This window comes from Mytilus trossulus, chromosome 11 (assembly GCF_036588685.1).
Source record: "Mytilus trossulus isolate FHL-02 chromosome 11, PNRI_Mtr1.1.1.hap1, whole genome shotgun sequence".
Taxonomy (NCBI): Eukaryota; Metazoa; Mollusca; class Bivalvia; order Mytilida; family Mytilidae; genus Mytilus; species Mytilus trossulus.
Window position 1 is genome coordinate 42,966,876 of NC_086383.1, and position 2,232 is coordinate 42,969,107.

The 2,232-nt window shown below is 33.9% G+C and overlaps 1 protein-coding gene across 1 annotated transcript; it reads left to right on the plus strand.

The window, feature by feature from the left end:
• Window positions 1-462: 462 nt before the first annotated feature.
• Window positions 463-2,013, plus strand: LOC134691144 (uncharacterized). The gene is made up of 2 exons (XM_063551427.1): window positions 463-644; window positions 1,274-2,013. The coding sequence occupies exons 1-2, from the start codon at window positions 607-609 to the stop codon at window positions 1,845-1,847; spliced, it is 612 nt and encodes a 203-aa protein (XP_063407497.1). The 5' UTR covers window positions 463-606; the 3' UTR covers window positions 1,848-2,013.
• Window positions 2,014-2,232: the final 219 nt, after the last annotated feature.

Genomic DNA, 2,232 nt, shown 5'->3' on the forward strand with positions numbered 1-2,232 from the left:
GTTTATTGTAAAAAGGTCAAAGAACAAATGTACTGGCCGAATTAAAACTTTTTACTTTATATGGAAATCCACAAAACAAAATAGTACTAAAATGTTACGATGATTCACAATCTGTGTGTCCATTTTTAAAATTTATGGTATTAACATATATGTGAAAGTACTTCCGACTAAAGACACAAAACACTGTATATATCACCACTCCGAGATGAGTTATTGACTTATTATACCTATACTATATTTGTTTATGAGTCATACACATATTATAAACAAAGCATGTTAAATTGGTTGTTGACAGTGTGACTCCTATCATACCATACAAATTTTAGTACCTTTAACTATAGTATATGTTATTGTTTACCTACAGTGCGGCGAACTGTTGAAAATCAATGGTTTACACATTAGCTAACGACCTTGACTTCTAATTTTAGATCCCGGTGATCCTCGGTAATCTCCGTCAATCAATAGCAGTCGGTTGAAATATAAACAGCTTTGCTCTGATCAAGCTACCAGTGTGTTTTGATCTTTCTGACTGTACAGACAGTATATCGTCTTATTCATTTACTTGCCGGCTGTACTAAGATACATCGTTGTATCTGTGTAGAGAAAATGCCTTGCTTGGATTTGGCTTATTGTGAAATGGAACTGTAAGTATTTCGTATGTTATTGATGCTTATTTACATATGTGGCATTGAACATGTTGAATGGTTTTTATTTTTTTTAGAAATTAATTATTATTTACCATTAAATTATTTATTTTTGTTCATGTTGTATTCTGTTAACTATTCTATAATTTTATTCTTGTCTAATTAGTGTATGCTATACTCGAGATGTTATATGCAGGATTCAGAAAAGGGGGATGTCTGGGGTTTGACCCCCCCTTTTTTTATTATCTTAACTCGTGTCAATTTCTTGGTTTCGTGTTATACTACATTAATCAGTTTTCAATATAAATCAATTAGTACACACACTTTTATATACTTTCTGACTCGATGGCTACACGTGGGACTACAAATTAGTTGCGGTTAATAATATCCAGTGTGAAGAATGTGTCTGTTTATACAACCCTTGTTGACAAACAATATAAATTGTTTACAATAAAAATAAAACTAAGTGGTACATGTACATGATTATGCATACAATCGTTTGAAGTCAAGCTAAGAAGGTTTGCGAATCTGACCATACATATAAATTATGAAAATCATTTACATGGTCATGATGCTAAAGACCATTTGTCCATACATACTTTAATGTTTTCTCTTTTTTATATTTGCAGGATAAAAAACGTATTTGATGGCAAAATTCCACAAATTCCTATGGTAGCACAGCTAAAAAATGGACGGTCAATAATTGTTAACTACATGACGGAAAACCAAATATCCGAAACCTACTGCATGATTCAAGAGGCAGCACAATGTGGCGAAGGCTATGGCATAGATGAATTTGAATCGGAAGAAGAGTTTCGAATGGAAATCAAAGACAGTGACTGCTTTGCAATCACCTGTAAAGAATCGGGACTCCTTTTGGCTGGATTTATTATTGCAGTTAGCAAATTTTACAGAGGACACGGTGCTATGGCAGACCCATTTGTAATTGTTAAGCGGACCGAAAGGAAACAATACCTTGGAGAATTTGCTCTGAGTACAGCTGTCAAATTTGCAACTTGTCTGGGATATTTTGGGATGTACACTGATACGTTTTCAACTAACAAAGGCATGCTGAGGATTGTTGAAAAGATCGGGGGATTCCAGAAAGTCGGTATTCTTCCGGTTGGCGGGAAATTACAAAATGGACAGATAGTGAGTTCTATAATATTTATAAAATATTTGAAACCTATCGAAGGAAGCTGATGAAAATAAACATCTTTTTAGGACTTCATCCCACGAAGTTTGAAAAATCTAACGTCTTCAGACATTATCAAGCGTGAAACACGTGACATGGCTAAAACGGACAATGCGGTAAAATCAAATACATGCAACATTTGTATGACGTAACAATTAGACATTTGAACATTTAATTGTTCCGTATATTATTATCCGTAGCCTATTGGCCAGATATGTGTGTATTGTGAGCGAATTTTTAATATATTAGAGGTCGGCAATTCAGATCATGTTTGAATAAACACTCTATAAGATCACTACACTTACATGACGTCATAGTTCATTGTCACCGGGATCAAAACATACGATTTAAACCCACCGAAGGTTGTGTTCCTTTATTTATAAATGGCCATAT

Bases quoted from the DNA above. Each gene is read 5' to 3' on its own strand.
- LOC134691144 (XM_063551427.1), top strand. From the start codon at position 607: ATGCCTTGCTTGGATTTGGCTTATTGTGAAATGGAACT. The intron at 645-1,273 runs GTAAGTATTTCG...TTATATTTGCAG, and splicing joins GCTTATTGTGAAATGGAACT to GATAAAAAACGTATTTGATG.